General features: G+C 34.3%; 1 protein-coding gene across 1 annotated transcript in view; it reads right to left on the reverse strand.

Annotated features, from left to right (window-relative positions):
- Positions 1-12515, reverse strand: part of LOC145334759 (uncharacterized) — a 29469-nt gene extending 16954 nt beyond the window's left edge. The window contains exons 1-8 of the mRNA XM_080180360.1: positions 12388-12515; positions 10613-10669; positions 9901-9967; positions 8697-8731; positions 7669-7732; positions 6862-6934; positions 6224-6280; positions 5759-5820 (exon numbers count right to left, since the gene is read on the reverse strand). Coding sequence (XP_080036486.1) covers positions 5759-5820; positions 6224-6280; positions 6862-6934; positions 7669-7732; positions 8697-8731; positions 9901-9967; positions 10613-10669; positions 12388-12438 — 466 coding nt within the window. The 5' untranslated portion in view covers positions 12439-12515. The remainder of the gene's footprint in view (positions 1-5758; positions 5821-6223; positions 6281-6861; positions 6935-7668; positions 7733-8696; positions 8732-9900; positions 9968-10612; positions 10670-12387) is intronic.
- Positions 12516-18472: the final 5957 nt, after the last annotated feature.

Below are 18472 nucleotides of genomic sequence, written 5' to 3' on the forward strand. Positions count from 1 at the left end.
ATCCAAGCTTTGTCTGCGCTCAGTTTGCATACATGGATGCAACTGGGATGATGTTATACCTGGAGAGTTGAGGTCGGAGCTTGTGTCCAGCCTCCAGGACCGTTCGGCACTTGGAAACGTGTCGTTCAGACGTTCGATGGTTCCTGATAAGCCGTTGGGGCTTCCAATGCTTGTTGGTTTCTGCGATGCATCTAACCAGGCCTATGCAGCCATCACCTACCTGAGATGGCCAGTTCCTGGAGGATATGATGTAGTTTTGTGTTGCGCCAAGTCACGTGTCGCACCAGTGAAGATTGAGTCTATACCAAGGTTAGAAATGCTTAGTTGTCTAATTTTGGCAAGGCTTGTGGATACTGTTGCCAGAGCCCTACCTTTCAACATTTCTGGCAAAGTGTTTTTTAGTGATAGCAGCTGCGCCCTAGCTCAGCTATCCAGTGACAGTGTTATGTTAAATGTTTTTAACAGTCATCGTGTTTCCGAGATACAACAGTTGACGAGCCCTGAAGATTGGAGATGGGTTCCAACCCAGCACAACATTGCCGATCTGGCAACGCGTGGTTTGTGTACGATTGAGGATGTACAACCTGGATCTACATACCAGGAAGGTCCAAGCTGGTTGCGCCTGGAACAGGACCAGTGGCCCGTTAAGACGGCGGGTGAGGTAAATGCATCCATTCCCGAGAGCGAGCTAAATCCCAAGATGGCGAAGCTCAAGGTAATGTTCACACAGGTAGTGGACAATGATTTTTGGAGGTCTCTGGCAAGAAGGACCTACAGGCAGGCAAGGAGGACTGTGGCCGCAGTTCTTAAAGGGCGAATATAGGTTCGATATGATATGAGCTTATATGAAAGGTGCCATTTCATACTTTTAGAATATCTATGCCAAATTTAAAAATTCAAAAAAATCCTTAAGTAGATTTTGCAATTTTCTGTTTCAATTGAACATATGATAAATGAGATTAACGACAAACGGTTTATTTTAGCCCTTTCTACGACTTTTTTTGACTATTTTGCTTAAGTTTGATTGACTATTACAATGGCACGCATCTTAAATGATAATTTAAATGTTTATTATTTTAGATTATATACTCTTTAATTCAATTTTTAAAAAGCGTAGAAATAATTTGCGTAAAAGTTTTGACTAGGGTAAATAATACGTCTTAAAGTTTATTTTCTGTACAAAGATCATTGGTTAATTCTGGAAAATATAAAAACCCCGATGTACGCAATTTTAACACACACACACACGAACTTTAAAAAAACAGGGATTTGAAATCATTCTTCCTCCAAGAAAATTTTATCAATTATTTTTTTTTACTTTTTACATTATTTGATGTTTTTTTAAACTTTTAAATATTTTACTTTATATAATTTGTATTAAGGTAGAAGATGGGTATATTTACCCCTGATTAATTGGTTTCCACGTTATTACGACTATCCCTTAACGAAAGCTTTTTAATTCAACCTTGCTACGAAGCCTTGTGTGATGCTAGGGTAATTGAGTTCTTAGGGAACCACACTTATTACATAATATTATCTTGAGTTAGAAAGGTTTTAAGCTATAAACAGACTTATACAATTAGATATGTCAATATCCTTAAGTTATTTATAATCTATATAATGGCACCTTTGAAATAAGCTCATATTATATCAAACCTATATTCGCCCTTTAAGGCTGCCAACTGCTTTAAAACGCTGCTTATCAAGAAACGTGGCGTTGCAGCAAATGAGGATGGTGTTAGCAACAATGATAGTTCTAAGTATTATGAGAACTATACTTTCACAAATACATACATGGATTCTGTTTGTGACCTGTTTTTGACTTCCTTCAACCAAGAGGAGGAGATGACCATGGACGCCGAAGGGAAATTTGACTCCCTTCAACCGTATCATCACAAGGTCCAGGTTTGTTGGCCCATTGTGGGTCATGATGGATGTTATCCTCTTAGGACATTTACAATATTGAAAATGTCCGGGAGAGGAGATGAGGCTCTTGAGGCCGCTGCTGGAGGCCCCAGGAAGATTATGAAGGACAGCCCAGGTGTTGTCTTGCTCAGCCGCCACAACAGGCTGGCGCGGCTCATCCTTCAACAGTCCCACGATGAATTGGGGCATGGAGGCCATCGTAAGACGTTGGCGCAAAGCCGCAGGTATGCATGGATCACACATGGCCGCATGGAGGCTATGAAAGTGGTCAAGAGTTGTGCTGCATGTTCCATTGAATATGCCAAGCGTTCGAGTCCCGCAATTGCTAATATTCTGCCAGATCGTGTCGAGCCCTCTGTGCCCTTCAAGGAGGTGCATATGGACCTTGCGGGGCCGATCGAAGTTACGAAGCCTGGCGTTGGTACCAGGAGTTCCAAGACCAAGTACAAAGTTTGGTTGTTGATTGTGGCCTGTAGATTTACACAGGCTGTGTTTGTTGATGTGTTGACTGATTATTCAACTGAAGCCGTGCTGGTCGGCTTGAGAAAACTTCAGGCGTTTTACAATATGCCTAGAAGGGTTACCACAGACAGAGGCACCAATATGGCCGGTGCCAAGCGAATTATGGATGAACTTTTGAAGGATACCCGAATGCATTTTGAATGGCATCTGGTGCCCACCGCAGCACACTCGTTCGTGGGTACTGTGGAGAGGCAGGTTGGGCTGGTCAAGCGTGTGTTGAACAAGAAGTTGGCTGGTGCTACTGTAACCTTCAATGATTTATTGGTGTTGTGTGCTGAGACTGCAAGAGTCTTGAATTCTAAGCCATTGACCTATGCCACCCAAGGAGATGACGTCAATTGCTGGAGAATAATTTCACCTGCTGATCTGTTAGGCGGCAGGACCAACGATGCAATCTGCACCTTTGAGACAGGTTGTAAAGAGCCCATCACCAGGAGGCTGGAGAACTTGGAGGAGTTGACCCGTCAGTTCCATCAGGTGTACAAGGAGCAGCTCATGCCTGAGCTACTCAAGTCCGTCAAGTGGCGCAGCAACAAGGTGCTGCTCGAGCCGGGAGACGTGGTGCTGATCGACGATAGCACAAATTTGATGAAGAAGTTCAGATTGGGGCGTGTGGAAGAAGTGCGCCCAGGTGGGAGGACCGTGGTTTGCAAGTTCAAATTATCAGATGACGCAGCCGCCACGAGTAACGAGACTTCCGCAAGACGTCTGCTCAAGATCAATCTACCCAAAGTTTAGTATAAGTATCGTTCTTGTTTAACTTTGAATTTTATTTTTACGGTAGATTTATCAGATATTTTTTTTCGAAAGACAAAAAACGCAAATTTTGACTCAATTTCGTTTAAACTTTCAAATCGACGCAAGATTTTTTCATTTGAAATGCAAACTTAAGTTATTTATACGTTTACGCAAGTTTTTTCAATGATTTAAGTCTTTCCGGGACCAGGGATTTTTTTCGCGGAAATTTTCCTAGGTACCTACGCAAATACGAACATTTTTATCCTTGTTTAATTGAAATTCGATATGATAAAAAGTAACACAATGAGATTTTTTACATCATACAAATATTTCTTTAAGATTTATTATAATCACATAGATAATTTAATATTACATATATATTAAAATTATTTCTGTTTACCTCTTAACCGATGTACCTAAAGAAAAATGCAGATTTTTTTCGTCTTGAATTAAGTAGATTCTTTGAGTTCGAAGATTTAAGCTTAATAAGACCGCTCTATAGTGTATCTTAGCTCTGTTACCTCAGCCAGACATACTACAGAACGGCAAAACTAAAGCATAAGATAATTTTATTTTGATTGCTTTGATTGATGATTCTAAAGTTTCTTGAATTATTCATGATTCTTTTAATTTTTGATTTGATTTAAACATCACTAATTATGTTTATTTTCAGTTGATGGAGCCCTGCGCCAGAAATCCTGTCGGAAATTATGCAGTATCAAAAAATTGTGATGGAAAGACATAACGTCCGTCAGGATAGCTGGAACACGGCATTATTAATATTTGAAAGATTGGTTAGTTTGTATCTTGAGGGGTTCATTCTAACTGAGGCCCCAAATTGCCTTAATTTTGACTGTATGAATATGTACAAGTTGCTTTCTTCTTAAAACAGAGAGAAATTGCAAACTCAGCATTTAGAGAAGTTCTTTTCTTATAATTGAGCTTTTGTTTTATTTTGGTAATTTAATTTGCATATTTCAATTGCAATTTTATTTTATGCAATTTTGATTCACGAAGATTTAAAATTATGAAATTTTAATTTTCCGATGTTTGATGATTTTTTTTACAGTCATATTTTATTTAGATTTAAGTATCTATTTTATTAAACATGTTAGATTTAAGGATTTACCTATTTTATCTAAGAATGTCTAGATGTAAGCCCGAGTATTTTTCCGCTGGAGAAAATGCTTAATTTTGAGAAGTTTTTTATGAAAATTTTACTTTTCTTTTCTAGCAAAAAGATTTAGTAGAAAAAATGTCATTATTTAATCTTTCTTTCTTTTGATTAAAAGTTTGAGTTGATTATTTAATTATTGATGCGATTTTAATATAAAAATCATTTGCCTATTATTATGTAGGTACCTAATCAAAGTTTAGGTACTATTGATTATTAATTCATGTATTCGCAATTACATGGTCTGTAATTCTAACTTTAATTGAGATTATGAGGCCATGATTAATGAGATGTGTGAGTGGTAAATGTGCATTTCATGAATGTTGAATGCTTTTTCCATTCCTTATTCCTATCCTTATGTGGTAGTGGAGTCGGTTTGAGTTATTGTGGTGTTCGTAAGTTACCATAATTAATTTTAGGCCTGATGGCCATGCCATTTTAAACTCTTGTAATTTATGCGTTATGAGATTGTGATTTGTGGACACTGTCTGCACGCATGATGTTAAGATGAGTTATTGTGTTCGATTCCCAGTGACTAGACGGGTGTGTGTTGGAATGATTTTTCTTGTATTCCCTGGCAAGTTCGAACCCATTAATTCCCTTTTCCTTACACCAGAGAATGAGTGTGTTACGCGGCATTCCTAACTATCTCCGCGCTTCGCTTGTAAACAAACAAAGGCGCGCACATTTTTCCTTGTTGATTCCCATGTGAAGAGCTACGTGAATAAAAATAATGTATTGGATGGATATACATGCGCTCTAATCCGTGGAAGATCTCAAATAAGCCTTCCTGCTTAGTTTGACATCATAATGTGGTAAGAATTTATCTTAATTCTTAATAATAAGTGTAGTATGGTATATTTTTACGAAGAAATTTAAAACATTAATTTTTCAACAAATAGACCATTTAACTGCTAACTTTTGACATACGAATATTTTCCTTAATTTTATTGATCATTTGAATCTAAAATTATCAATTTCTGATGATATTTAATATGTTTCGTGCCAATTTAAAGTTTTTTAGAAATTTTATATTTTTAATTAAATTGAAATCACGCAACCTCGATATACAAAAATAATAAACCATTAATGCTATGTAATTAATCTTTATATTTTTGTTTTAGATTCACCGTTTTCATGGTAATAAATACACATTTGTAAACATTCACATGTTGGTCATTCGGAGGGCTTGGAGATTAAGATTTCGTGTACGGCAAGGCATGCGTACCGAAACAATACCATCCATAGGAGCGCAGTAACTATCAGTACAACAAGAATAAGAATATACATACCATCCATAGGAGCGCAGTAACTATCAGTACAACAAGAATAAGAATATAAATACCATCCATAGGAGCGCAGTAACTAACAGTACAACAAGAATAAGAATATACATACCATCCATAGGAGCGCAGTAACTAGCAGTACCAGTTGTTCCGTCTTTGTAGGACACATTCTCACTAAATTACAACAATTAACAAACTAAGAATTACTTAGCTGAAAAAAGACATTGATGTAAAGGGATAAGACAATGAACGATAAATTGATGTACATCCTCAATCATTACTTAGATTACAATTAGTGGTTTAAACGTTTGAACTGGACACTCAATTTAATTACCCAACCAATCAAAATTCAATAAAAGTCCCAAAAGTTAATAAGGCAACGAATAAGAAAACGTTTTTATAAATCTTTGGGGACTAGTGTAATAAACAGCCCAGTGACCCCGCTTGTAATGGAAAAAAAATTTTACTTTAAAGAAAATAAACTAGAATGCTCTTACGTGGTCTCGTTGTGACATACAGACGTGTGGACACACTCCTAATTATAGAGTAGATTTGCTACAAAAATAAAATTTCTTACGTTGTTCCAGAAATGATGTCATACATTGTTGTACTTACATCTGTGGCCGCTGGAAACCTTAATAATTACAATTTTTATTTGGTTCTAATTTTGTCATGTTTACTGTTTAGATGTGTCTTTTGTTAAAAAAAGAAAATGCATACAATGCGTGTTCTATAAAGCTTATGTTCCCTAATACTGCCTATCTGTCTGTAACGATTGTTTATTTGCAAATTGCCCTGATTTTTACAACTTAAATTGTTCACAACAAATTTTTGAACTTTTACCCCAATAATTTGGATAAATCCTTATAATAAAGTAACATGATGTCTGTCTGTTGTCTGTCTGCCTGTTTGCATCAAAGATCTCGCTTACCGCTGATTCGATATAATTCTCCTTTACAGTGCAGCTTCTCTTTGGTCCCGAGAAGGTTTATAGCTGTTTTGGGGGAGTGTGCCAGCCACCATCCTCCCAAGAGAAATCCCCCCAAAAAATAAAAGATATTTTTGGTATGTGATTTTAATATAGATTAAAAAGAAACCATTTGACGTGCCCCTAGAGGCCTCTAGGGGGCGCAGTCGTAGTTTGAATGTTTGAATCTAATTTATTTGTATTAATTTAGAACTGCTATATTCATGCTAAACCCTTATAATATGTACCTGACAAGGAACTGCAGGTCCAGGTACTGACAGGGATACAGATGGGGGTTCCAGCATTTGTTCATTATCTCAACTAGATAGATAGACAGATAGACTGACACATAGATAGATAGATAGATAGACAGATAGATAGACAGATAGATGCTGCCAGGGATACAGGTGAGGGTTCCAGTATTTGTTCATTATCTCAACTAGATAGATAGACAGACAGACAGATAGATAGATAGACAGACGGACAGATAGATGCTGACATGGATACAGGTGAGGGTTCCAGCATTTGTTCATTACTTCAACTAGATAGATAGATAGATATATAGATAGGTACTGACAGAAATACATGTGAGGGTTCCAACATTTCCTTATTACTTCAACTAGATAGATAGATCCTTTACATATCAATACATAATTTTCTAAATATATAGTATGACCAGAAGTCTGACAGACAAAGTAAATTGTTTAATGTATATCATTTGGAAAGGGATATCTTCACACACAAAAAATCTAAAGAACGTGTCCTAACTTTTGTGATTTTTATTCAACCCATTCGTGACGAGCTCCCAAAGTTCAAAGTTTTCATTCACCGGGGTTTAACGAAATAGATTTTTTCAATAATTCCTCAACAGAATTCAAAAAGTAAGGTGTAAAATTAAAAATCTGACTATTTTCGTTCATAATGGCAATTTTATGGATCATTTTACATATACTACTAACTAAAAGCACCGACTGGCTATTTTTTTTTTAAATCACAAAAGTTAAGACACGTTCTTTATCTAAACTTGTAAAAATGTAATAAATATTTGTACAAACCCATGGTAACATTGTAAACTTGGGGCATAGATGTAGCTGGGTTGATTATATCAGCATCCCATATCTAGATAGATGGATAGTTAAATAAATAGATAGCTAGATCATAGGCGTCCAAGGGGGGGGGGGGTAATGGGGCGATTACCCCCCCCCCATTCAAAATTTACCCCTACCCTGGGGGTGCCGTAGGCATCCCCAACCATTTAGGAGGGGGTATTTACCCCCCCCCCAAACAATACCCCCTCCAAAATAAAAAATCTCTAATAAAAAAATTTTTGCGCGCTTCGCGCGCATTTTTAATACTATATATTTAATAAAATTTAAATTACCCCCCCCCCCAAAAATTTTACCCCGGGGGTAAATTTTGGGGGGGGTAAACTAAATTTACCCCTGCCAACAGATTTCAGGGGGGGTAATTACCCCCCCCAAGCAAATTTTACCCCCGGGGTAAAAATTTTGGGGGGGTAAAAAAAATTTGCGGCGCCCTTCGCGCGCCATTTTACCCCCCCAAACACGAATTACCCCCCCCCCCCTATATTTTTTTACCCCCCCCAAAATAAAAAGCTTGGACGCCCCTGAGCTAGATAAATAGATAGATAGATATATATATAGATATATATATATAGATATATATATATATAGATAGATAGATAGATGGATAGATAGATAGATTGATAGATAGATAGATAGATAGATAGATATATAGATAGATAGATATATAGATATATATAAGATATATAGTTAGATAGATAGATAGATTAGTTAGATAGATAGATAGTTAGATATATAGATAGATAGATAGAATAGATAGATAGAATAGATAGATAGATAGATAGAATAGATAGATAGAATAGATAGATAGAATAGATAGATAGATAGATAGATAGATAGAGGTAAAGAAGTACTTGGGTTTATAATATCAGCATCACATATCTATAAATTATAAATAAATAGATAGATAAATAGATAGATATTAGATAGATAGATAGATAGTTACTGACTGACAGACAGGCTATCTTTATTGAGCTCACCTTAAACTCTGCTACTTGGTTCGTGAAAGCAATATCTAAAATATAAAGTAGTAAGGTTTTTTTTGTCTGAAGCTTAAATTTTCAAAAACTATTGAACTGATTTAGTTTTTCCTGTTTCCCGGGATAGCTACAATTCATTTTTTAGTTTTTGTTTACGCCTTTGGACGGTTTTAGGCTACTTTTCCTTCCTCTCTTTTTCCCCTAAAATACAGGGGCTCTAGATGCTAGGACAGCAACCGCTAGAATAATCCTTATATAAAAGTAACAGGATGTCTGTCTGTGATATTGTCTGCAGCTTAGGATCTCGCTAACCGCTGGATTGATATGGTTCTCCTTTACAGTAAAGCTTTCTATAGTTCCAGGGAAGTTTTTGTTTACAATAAACTTTAAAACATTTTCTTCCTTTTAAAAATAAAATTATGAGTGTAGATCCTCCGCCTCCCCCCTTCTCTCAAGTGCCACTAGAGGCCCGCGAGGGGCATAACCGATAGCTTATTATCTAAAGTACAACTTTAAAACTTACAGAAGTAAATTTAACTACTTAAAATATAAAGAAAATAATTATTCATAATGAATATACAACTTTAAAACATTTGTTAAAAACAAATGTTATTATATTTTCAAAAGAAAAGAAAAAATGCATTTTAAATAAAAATTGTTAAAATTTATAAAATAATTCTCTGGGTAAATGAATTTTTTTTTCTATAATTAGAAATTATCCAATAAAATTTAATGATTGATTAGTATAATATATAAAATTATGGGATGGAGGGGACATTGGACTGTAATTTATACTAGTACCCAAAGATTTATACACATGTCCTTTAATTCGTTGGCTTAAAATCCTAAGGTACTTTTAAGCTAACAGTATTAAAACTTTTCAACCAATAATTTTATTTTAAAAAAGAAGTAACTTTACTATTCATAATAAGGGATGTACATAAATTTATCGTCCATTGTCTTATCCCTTAAATTGTAATACTTCATGAATCTAAAGGGATAAGACTATCGACGATCACCAATCATGATACACAAAATTACCCCTTCTGTAGATTTAATTTAGTGGTTGAAACGTTTACACTCAATGAACCAACTAATCAAAATAAAATAAAAGCCCTGAAAGTTGTTAAGCTAGAGAATAATAAACCGTTATTATAAAACTTTGTAATAAACAGTCCAATGTCCCCTCCATTCCTAGTTATACTTAGTTTCCATTCGCTGGTCTCCATAGCCAGCCAACTTTGGTCAAAGAACATCTTTCCGACATACCCCTGTAAGGAAATAGGATCAACTGCAGTTCACGGTAAAATATTCCTTGTAACGAATATTTCCAAAAATCTATGCATTTTAAAGGCTGCTAGCTGCCAAATGGCTGAACGTACAGACCATACTCGCACACCATTTTAAGCGGCTTAAGAAGGCTTACAAATAATTTGGAATAGCCAAGATCCAATGATGCACAGGGAAAGCTTCACTGAAGAAAAAAAACGCGTAAAAGAGCTCTTTTTCGCGCATTTCTCTGCACTGCGAGATAATTATTCACTATTGATTTATGGCTATTCCAGATTATTTGTAGGCCTTCTTATGCCGCTTAAAACAGTGTGCGGGCATGATCTGTACGTTCAGCCGTTTGGCAGCTAGCAGGCTTTAAAATTCATAGATTTTTGGAAATATTCGTTACCAGGAATATTTTACCGTGAACTGCAGTTGATCCAGAAAATAATTGAATAACTCAGTTAGGACTTCCAGACAAAGGTTGTCTAGTTAATGTTTAGCAATTTTAAAACTAGACAACAAACAAAGAAAAAAATCAAATTTCGATGTCAGGTTAGGAAAGGAAGGCCTGGAACTATAACGACTTCCAGGCAAATGTTAGGCAACTAAAAGGATGTTTGTCTGCAAAATGAAGGAAATACCTTATTCCACTGATGGGTTTTATGGACGTAGATACCAGTATTGCACTGCCCGTCCACCTGAAAAAAAATAATTGAAATTAAGTAGTTTTTTTGTGTATAGTGTCTAATAAAAATGACACCATACAATACAAATGACCAATGATAGAACAGTATATATTTTACCATTGGTCAATTACAATGTATACTCATGGCCTATCATTCGTCATTTGTATTGTATGGCGTCATTTTTATTGGACACTATAGGCTGTTTCAGTTTTTTTCTTCATGCCTAACCCCTGCAGAACTTCCTGATATTCATAATAACGTAGCCTAACCTAATCTAAAAGAATGACGGTTCTCTGCTCGACATGGGACTTTGAGCGAATCTTTTGTAGAGGTTTAAAGTTTAAACTAAATAATCTACAAATTACAAATCTATGAAATAAATATATTTTACTTGGTACCAATATTTTTAAAACAACGATCAAAAAGTAGCGAAACTCTAAGTTATAAAGAATAAACTGACACTATAAGACAAAAGGACAATATCGCCTAAAAACATCTTTTTAAAAATCCTTCTCTCATAACATCTATTCCAGTATATACATACTTCGAAACCGATTGATTATCGATAGATTAGAACAGGTTCTCAGCCTTACTTAAAAATTATGTATATCATCGTATTACAGACAATCTATTGCGAAAGTTTTCAATAAAAATCACAAAATTAGAACCAGTTTTGTTAGCCGGGGCCTTCGGCTCCTCGGGCTAAGAAATAAATGTGGAAATCAGTAAAAAAAAAGTCTTACTTTATTTTTTAGCGGTCTTGCGCTTATTAGCCAGTAGAGTTAGAGAGATAAAATTATGAACATGTATTTCTAGGCCCCTAAAGAAACTTTTTAGGTCAGCGGAAGAATTTTTGTAAATATCTATTCTCACGGCAATAATGATAGGAATGTTGACAAGAAAAATCAGAAGACAAAATTCGGATCTACTGCAGTTCACGGTAAGATATTGCTGGTAAGCAATATTCCCAAAAATCTATGAATTTTAAAGGCTGTTAGCTGCCAAACGGCTGAACTTACAGATCATACCCGCACACCATTTTAAGCGGCATAAGAAGGCCTACAAATAATCTGGAATAGCCAAGATCCAATGATGCACAGGGAAAGTTTCACTGAAGAAAAAACGCGTAAAATAGGTCTTTTTAGCGCATTTCTCTGCACTGCGAGATAATTATGCATTATTGATTTATAGCTATTACAAATTATTTGTAGGTCTTCTTATGTCGCTTAAAACAGTGTGGGGGCATGATCTGTACGTTCAGCCGTTTGGCAGCTAGCAGCCTTTAAAATTTATAGATTTTTGGAAGTATTGCTTACCAGCAATATCTTACCGTGAACTGCAGTAGATCCCAAAATTTAATAGCACCTGCTTAAATCTCATTTCCCCAATGGCATTACGGATTGACGGACGGACAGACAAATATGATTCACTTCGCTTTAAAACAACATCCATAAAAGCGAAGCTCTGAAACGGTAAGACAAACATTAACTAACGTGTTAGGACTTGATTATAATAAAAATGTATAAGACGAAAAAAAATTGTAAGTAAATTTGTTGCAAAACTGCAAAAGTACGGCAAAATCGTTAAGGATACCTAACTACTACAGGAATCACCACGCAAAGTTTTAAATCGATAGGACAATTCTAACATGTCCTAATTAAGGAAACGAACTATCCGTTACGGACGAACGTTCCCTAATTATAGAAATTCTTCGCTTAAAAAATAATTACCAATACAAAAATGAGGGCAAAGCATATTAAATGCTTTGTTAACGAAGCCATTTTCAAAAGTGAACAAATTTTAACTTTACTTTTACATCTGTGCTGATTTTTTTCTTTTGTTCTTTTAAAAAGTGAAGCTTTTCTAATATTAAAAGCGAAGCTTTTATATAATTAGGATAGGTCCGTTCGAGCGTCCGAAAGGGATAGCCCTTTTCGTTAATTTAGAAATGTTAGAAGTATGTGTCCATTTTAAATATGATGATTTCTTTTGCTCAATATTCGTTTCTCTTCTTGTTGAGCTTGTATGGATGTTGTTATTCTTGTTGTTAAGAAACACATTTTTAATGATTAAGATATGAATTCAAAAGTGAGTGAAAACTTATCCCAGCTTTTCAACTTTTCAAAAAGATATTTTTGTAATTATCATCTAATTTATATATTAACCATTAGCTGGCCCGCTGGCGTCTAGGGGCTTTGTAATCGAAGATGTTGGGTAGAAAATTAGCCTAAAAGCATCTTAAAATTAAAAAATAAAATTAGATTAAATCCTATGTAAAGCTTCCTAAAAATGGGAACTCAATCGGTTCAGTAGTTATCGAGATCTGAAGCTACAAACAAATTGTCAAAATTATTATCAACATCAGATATTTTATCTTTGTTGCGGTTTTATATCATTATACTATTTTTTATGGTTTTATGTTAAGAATTCCTTCATTTTTGAAAGTTTATGTTATCGCTTTTATGGATTTCTTCATCCTTGTTTTTAAAAGCGAAGCTTTTCTATAATTAGGGTCAGTACGTCCGTCCGTCCGTCCGAGACAGATAGCTTTTATTCGTTAATTTAGGCATGTTAGAATTGTCCTATCGATTTCAAACTTTGCATGGGGATTCCTGTAGTAGTCAGGCACAATTAAGAAAGCGTAGCAACTCTATAATCATTACCAGAATGTCCGTACGTCCATTTTAAACATGTTGATTTCTCTACTTTTTTAACAACAAATTTTTTTGTGATCAAATTATCCGTTTGATCTGATTTTTTGTATATTGATTCCTGGGACAACAAAGAACAATATTATAAGCGAAGCAACTCTATAATCAAGTCTTAAAAATGTAAGTATGTCCATAATCATTATACTGTATCAAGCAGTTTTTCAACAAATTTACTTACAATTTTGCTTTGACTCTTATACTTTTATATTCTGATTATTCAGTTCAGACACTATACAAGTGTTAATGTCCGTTTGTCCTTCCGTTTCAGTGCTTCGCTTTTATGGATTTCTTCATCCTTGTTTTTAAATTGAATTTAATTGGAAGAATTTCATAACCTAACAAATAAAGAGAATTAGGTCAAATCAAAATACATCAAATTTTAGAATTAATTAGAAAAATAAAGGAAAAAATATAATAATAGTTATCAATGTAACATTAGAGGGAGGGAGGGGTCATTGGGTATAGTTTATTACACTTGTCCCCAAGGTTTTATTATAACAACTTTGGAGACTTTTATTAAATTTTTATTAATTGGTTCATCAAGTTCAGCATCTAAACGTTTTAACCACTAATTTTAATCTACAGAAGGGGTAATTTGTGTATCATTATTGGGGAATTATATCAATTTAACGGCCATTGTCTTATCCCTTCAAATTCCTTGACTGTAACGTCAGGTCCATCAACCAAGGATAATCATTGTCTTATTTTTTATCAAATCACCCAAAAGACAACCAACCATTTAGTCTAGATAAAACTTAGGTTACCAGTACAATTATCAGTCCAATGTCCCTTCTCTCCCTGAGAAAAATAGAATGATGACGTTAGGGTAAGGGGGGGGGGGGTATATGCGTCAAAGCGTAATTTGGCGTAGAGGGCTGACGCGTAAAGGGGGTGGGGGATTGTTTCGCGTCAGCCGCACCGTAAGAACATGAATTTTCATCAAAATTCAACCATAATATATATTGTCAGGGATCTCAAGGGATAAGACAATGGACAATAAATTTATGATTGACAACATTAACCATTCTGTTACATTATTTTATGAAACGTTCATGTAGTTTGGGAATAACTAATCACAATTCAATTAAAAGTACCCAAAGATTTTGTTCGAAAGAAAAAGATAACGTGTTTATAAAACTTTGGGTACCAATGAAATTTACAGTTTAATGTTGCCTAATGGTGATGAACAATAGCTAAATATGAATTATAAAAATATAGAAATTTTTTTCTAGTTTGGACCAACCAATCAAGCTTACCTCATAATAATTTACAGTCTAATCCCCCTCTCTCCCTGCAAAATAAGTAGGTTTGTTGTAAGTGGGAGGAATTTTAAGGGAACCCAAAGATTTGAACAGATATGGTATAAACCATACAGACAGGGGTTAATACTAACCCTACTCGCGTGTGTAACGTAACACGTTGCGCGCATCCCCTCGTGGCTGGAAAGGTGATTGTTTCGAATCTTGCCCCAAAACACGTCATAACTACAGACTGCTGTTTAGTCAGATTTGTGACATTAATAGTAAGACTTGGGGAAATGCCTTGGTCTAAAACAGATGCAAAGCATTCCCATGCACAGTTAGGACATAAAGAAAAGGGTCGTGAAGTTAAAGGGTTGATTGTCTGTAATTTAGATAAATAAATAATGTAATTATGATGTCATGTTCAATGATTTATTGACGATGACTGATAAAAAAATACTATAAATGGACTAATATTAATCTTTATATCTTAATAGATAAAATGGCTGAAACACAAACACAAATCATACTACATTTTATATTTTGGATGCATATCAGAGAGAGAGGAGACAATGGACTTTTTATTACACTAGTCCCCAAAGTTTTTAGATAACGTTTTCTTATTCGTTGGCTTGACAACTTTAAGGAATTTAGTGAGTTTTGATCAGTTGAGCGTTAAAACGTTTTAACCATTAATTTTTATCTACAGAAGGCGTAATTTTGTAAATCATTATTGGCGATGTAAACCAATTTATCGGCCATTGTCTTATCCCTTTAGATCCCTGGATATTTATGATATATATATCCCTGTTACTTTTAAGGCAGATGTATCTTAGGCACAAAATAGGCATTTTTAAAAGGAGGCTCTTCGAGATACAATTTTTTAGCAGAGAGTGAGGGGAAATTGGACTGTAAATTAGAACTACGTTATCTTATTCGTTGGCTTAAAAACTTCAATTGCTTGGATTGAATGGATGGTTTTAAATTTAAAGTGTTTAAACTTTTCAACCTTTATTTTTTATGTACATTAAGTTGCTTAAGCGATCTAACAAAAATAATAAGTTTTGTTTTATCAACATTTAATCCTAAATCCTTTCTTTTTATAAAAAAAAACTAGGGACTATGCCCTTAGCTTTTTAGAGCTCTGTATTCAAAGGGTTGGAGAGGAAAAAAAAATAGTCTAAAACCATCCTAAGACTTAAATCTAAAAGCAAAATGATAATACAGTCTCGACACCATTGTGAAGCTGCTCTAAAATGGAGAACGCGATCATTCAAGTAGTTATCAAAATCTCAAGCTACAGACAAACAAAAACCTTACTACTTTATAAAATAGACTAGCAGCTGCGTACCTACCTATAAGGGGTGAAAATTGAAGAAAAATAGCCTTAAACCACAACCTGACTTATCTATAAAATTAAAATAATATCAGGACCTATAAGGAGCTTCACTGAAAAGGAGAACATTATCGGTTTAGTGGTTGGCAAAATCCTTCACTACTGACGAAAAAAGCTTACTACTTTATAGATTGGGATTATATTAGAAATAATTGACTAAAAGTTTACTTTATACATATAAAAGTTAAATTTAGTGAGCGTATTTTGTTGCGTGCGCTAGCGCTTATTTAGCTTTAGTAGTGCTACGCTCGCCAAGTTGGAAAGGCGCATTCACTTTGTGATATAAAGGGATGGGACAATAGACAATAAATTAATCTTCAACCCAAATTTTTAGGGAAAAATGGACAGTAGATTATTTAAATCGCCAGTGACCTTTCCTTCCCTAAAATTATTTTTTTTAACACAAATTAACATTAGATAGAATTGGCAAAAGCTTTCATGAAATATGAAGCAAAAAAACTACATTGGATTTTTGCTGATGTGCTTCATGTCAGGAGGGGAGGGAGGAGACATTGGACTGTAAATAAAACTGGTATCCAAAGTTTTATGGAACCATCTATGATTCGTTGGCTTTATAATTTTGATTACTTGGATTGGTTTGTACAAACTGTCCAAAGTTGCCAACCAATATTTTTTATCATCAGAAGGTGTAATTGGGTGGTAAATGGTAAATTAATTTATCGTCCATTGTCTTATCCCTTAAGAGCCATGGTTTTAATGTGAAACATAATGAATCTTCAATCAACTTTGAAAAGAAAAAAATAATTTTGATGCTTATTATCAAGTAGGTTTAGGTTAAGTAAAGGCTGGTGGAACCCCGTAGGGGATGGTTAGAAACCTAGTCAAAGGCTAGAAATATATTTTAATCTCTACAAAAAAAATGAAAATCATGAGTGGGAGGGGATAATTTTTTGGTGTTTCATAAATCGATTAACGGCAAATTGATTATTTAGTATTTAACCCCCAATAATTATAAAATACAAAAAGGAGAATTTATCGTTTATTGCCCTATGACTATACACCGCAAAGTTAAATGTTTAGTATTTACATACATTTAAATATGGTTATAATTGCAAATTCTTAAATATTGAAATTTTTGATTTAATGATTACTAATGTACTAAGAATCGATATGTTATTACTTGGATGTTGCACCAGATTTGTATGTACTTTAATAAAGTGATACTCCCAGCTGGCAGATATAACAATATCCCCAATCCACCCACTTTACCCCATCCTCTCCCCTGCTATTGGATGAACTGACCAATAAATGGGGTTCAAATCAGCAACCTAAATTGGTGACATCCACGTTTTCTACATCCATTGTATAAGAAAATGTACGATAAATTAATAGTACATCCCCATTAATTATTTAAAGAATTATTCCTTTAGTTCATTAAATTATTGGTTAAAAAGTTGTGACATTGAGCAAACCAATCAATTTAAGATAAAAGTACTAAAAGTTTTAAATTTTGGTACCAGTATACTTTATAGTTAAATGTCCCTATATGGGAATTTAAAAATATTTGTTGAAAATTAATATTCCATTGTTCTAACCGCCTATTACCAAAAGTTAATAACCCAAAAGATGGCGGGTTTATTTTTTGAAAAATTAATTTAATTTTGTTGTAATTAAATTTCTGCGCTTTTTATGGATGAAATCAGGGAGGAAGGAGACATTGGACTGAAAATTACACTGGTACCCAAAGTTTTACAACCATGTTTACTTACTTAATGGCTTAAAAAATTTGGGTACATTTTAATGAATTTTTATTGATTGGTTCCAAACTTTTTTACCAATGTTTTAAATCTACAGGGGGTAATTTTGTGCGAATGTACATCAATTTATCATCCATTGTCTTATCCCTTAAGATCCCTGAGTTTAATTTGGTTCAATGTTCCAAACCATATCAATTTAAGTTAATTTTTCTATTCCAGATGTGTTTTTAAGAGACTAGTCGTTTGATGATACACACACATACACACGCACACAGGTGCTTTTACAATACAGACAATATCATTTTTGCCAGAGTAAAGGTGTTTTTTTAACGCCCTTACCCATACCATAGTTTTGGTTTGGTAGATATAATTATCAACTGATTTTGTTAATTTAGACATGTTAGAATTGTCCTTTCGATTTCAAACTTTGGAGAATAATTCCTGTTACAATTAGTACGATCTAAATAACGTTATCAGAAAGACCGTACGTCCATATAACTGAATTTAACCTCTTTTTTTTGTATGAATCATCTGATTTTTGAAAATATTTTAAGAGAAGTATCTCTTTAATAATGACCTAAAATGTAAGCATGTCCTTAAATAGATTAATCTTATATTTTCATCCTTTTTGAAATAGCAATAGAATTAAGTTTCTTTAAAGTTTAGTTAACAAGGAACAATTCTAAACGCCCCGCAGAGTTAAATATATTTTGTAACTAGATATTAAACATACCTAATTGAAAATAGTG

This window comes from Acartia tonsa, chromosome 12 (assembly GCF_053477335.1).
Source record: "Acartia tonsa isolate MP-2025a chromosome 12, ASM5347733v1, whole genome shotgun sequence".
NCBI classification, from domain to species: Eukaryota; Metazoa; Arthropoda; class Copepoda; order Calanoida; family Acartiidae; genus Acartia; species Acartia tonsa.